Here is a 2,500-nt window from a genome sequence, read left to right on the forward strand (position 1 = left end):
GATAATAATAATAATAATAATAATAATAAATAAAAATAAATAGATTAAATTACAGGATTGCAAAATTACATTTTGAAAGCGTGGATAAAAGTATTATATAAAACATTTATCTCCTTACCAGAGAGTGTAATGGCGATGCCTCCTGTACCGGTCCCACTTTCTTCCGCGACAGCCCCGAAGTCATCGTGGAAATAGGGCGGACTGGGACGCACGTTCCTGATTTATACACGGTTGGAATGACTCGTCCCTTTTATGTTATCTATGTCTATATCTGAATTTGAATATGTATTCATTTATCTGTCAATACAAAGGTTCTTAATTTTATATATTTATATGTGTATTTATATGATTGTATGGATGTACGGACTATTGCCGTTTGCTGACAACTCTATCTTCAGATGTTTAACAATTTGTGATTACAGTTTTCCATTCTTTTGGTGCTTAGAATTTCCTTTGATATATACTTCATGTATACCAAGGCCACCCAAAGTTAATGGGCCTAAAAGATCATGATTCTTCTCAAGATTCTTTCTACTATTTACCACAGAACTGAATACGTTGAGAGTCTTGTCTGATAAGTGAGGGATTCTGGAATGTAACGATCAAATTATAATGCATTTCCCTGCAATAAGACTACACATCGGATGATATACAAACCCCTAGAAGAATCTGAGTCATGGCATGCTGCCCCAGCGCAATTAGCCTCAGCTAAGCTTTGGTTCGCCAGACCTGGGGAGACCCTGGCCCAGGTCCTGCTCATTTTTTCGCTGGCGGTGATGATCTGTATTTTACGATCCTCTCAGAAATGTTAATATTATGCTGTTCTAACACCATCAAAATGTGGCGAAACCAGCTTAGACGTGGCAATCCGAGAGGTGTTGACGGTAAGAGATTCCGAGACCGGCACTGTGTCTGGAACCGGATTTGACTTGAAAAGTAGATTCAGCCTCCTTGAGTCCTCGGCTTGACACGGGTCCTTCCATAGCGGATTAAGCTCACCTTACTGGTGCAAGGTTTCAGCTGCTACAGCACAGCTCTTCTCGCCCCGAAAACTTGCTGGCATTCATTAGACCGCCGCGATACCGGCAGTCAGTGACATCACCCAGTAGTGCCCATACTAAGCGTCTAGATAATTTATTTAATCACCTGGATCTCCTTTTAACAGAAGGGTGTTACAGTACATGGTCTTTTAAGCCTTTACCTAATGTGTGTGTGTGCGTGCGTAGAAGTATAAATAAATGATTTTTCTTGGTATATGAATAAGGTGTACCTGGACGGCGCCCCGTACACGAGCCCGGTGGGCGCGGTGGGCCGAGTGCCCGGGAGCTCCGTGCTGGCGTGGCGCTTCGAGGACTCCTGCATCCGTCTCGTGGGCGCGAGTGGGCTGGCGGTGAGAAGAGACATGTCGGAGCAATAACTGCATTTGGTTATTTCCGTAGAGATATACTGTATATATAAAGAGAGAATAGGTAGATGAATAAACAGACGTGTATATATACATACATACATAGTATACCCACACACATATACATATATACCTTTATATATATATATATATATATATATATATATATATATATATATATATGTATATATATATATATATACACATACACATACATATATATATGTATACATACATGTACACACACACACGCATATATATATACATACATATATATATATGTATACATACATGTACACACACACAGACATACACACATATATGTATGGATATATCTACACACACACATGCATCCATACATACACACACACACACACACACACACACACACACACACACACACACACACACACACACACACACATATATATATATATATATATATATATATATATATATATACACACACAAACACACACACACACACACACGACGACCTTCCTTCCCCTGCTTCCGTTGCATGCTGGAAAGTGGAGTGAACGATAGATAGATACAGAAAAAGAGGAGTAACTCCCGTGTACCCCCAGATGGAGGTGTGCGAGTACCACCGGTTCATGTGGTCCCATCCAGACATGTCGCCCTATTACGGTCTCTGCGGTTTCTTCGACGGCACATACGACGTGGAGGACGACTTCGAGGGCCGCGGGAACCTGACACTTCCGGTGGACTCCTATTCCGTACCGTCCTTTTCTACCATTTGGTTGGTGAGTTGGACTTAAAGCTGTTCTGGTTTTCAATAGTGATTGATAATAAAATCACCGATCTCTGAACAAGTGGAGTGTCTCTATGCTGGCCGATCATCTGTCTTATTGGACTTGCTTCCCTTCGATGATGCTCTGTGCAATGGAGCTTTCCAGAGTGATATTCAGAAATCAACAAAAGACGCACGCACGCTCACACACACGCGAACATACCCCCCCCCCATATATATATATATATATATATATATATATATATATATATATATATATATATATATATATATACATATATATATATATATATATATATATATATATATATATATGTAACCAT

At 39.9% G+C, this 2,500-nt stretch overlaps 1 protein-coding gene across 1 annotated transcript in view; it reads left to right on the forward strand.

Annotated features, from left to right (window-relative positions):
- LOC138862582 (uncharacterized) overlaps positions 1 to 2,184 on the forward strand; it is a 2,286-nt gene extending 102 nt beyond the window's left edge. Inside the window, exons 2-4 of the mRNA XM_070125014.1 lie at positions 122 to 230; positions 1,265 to 1,390; positions 1,993 to 2,184. Of these exons, the coding sequence (XP_069981115.1) occupies positions 122 to 230; positions 1,265 to 1,390; positions 1,993 to 2,184 (427 nt within the window). The remainder of the gene's footprint in view (positions 1 to 121; positions 231 to 1,264; positions 1,391 to 1,992) is intronic.
- Positions 2,185 to 2,500: the final 316 nt, after the last annotated feature.

Source organism: Penaeus vannamei, chromosome 9 (genome assembly GCF_042767895.1).
Source record: "Penaeus vannamei isolate JL-2024 chromosome 9, ASM4276789v1, whole genome shotgun sequence".
Lineage (NCBI taxonomy): Eukaryota > Metazoa > Arthropoda > Malacostraca > Decapoda > Penaeidae > Penaeus > Penaeus vannamei.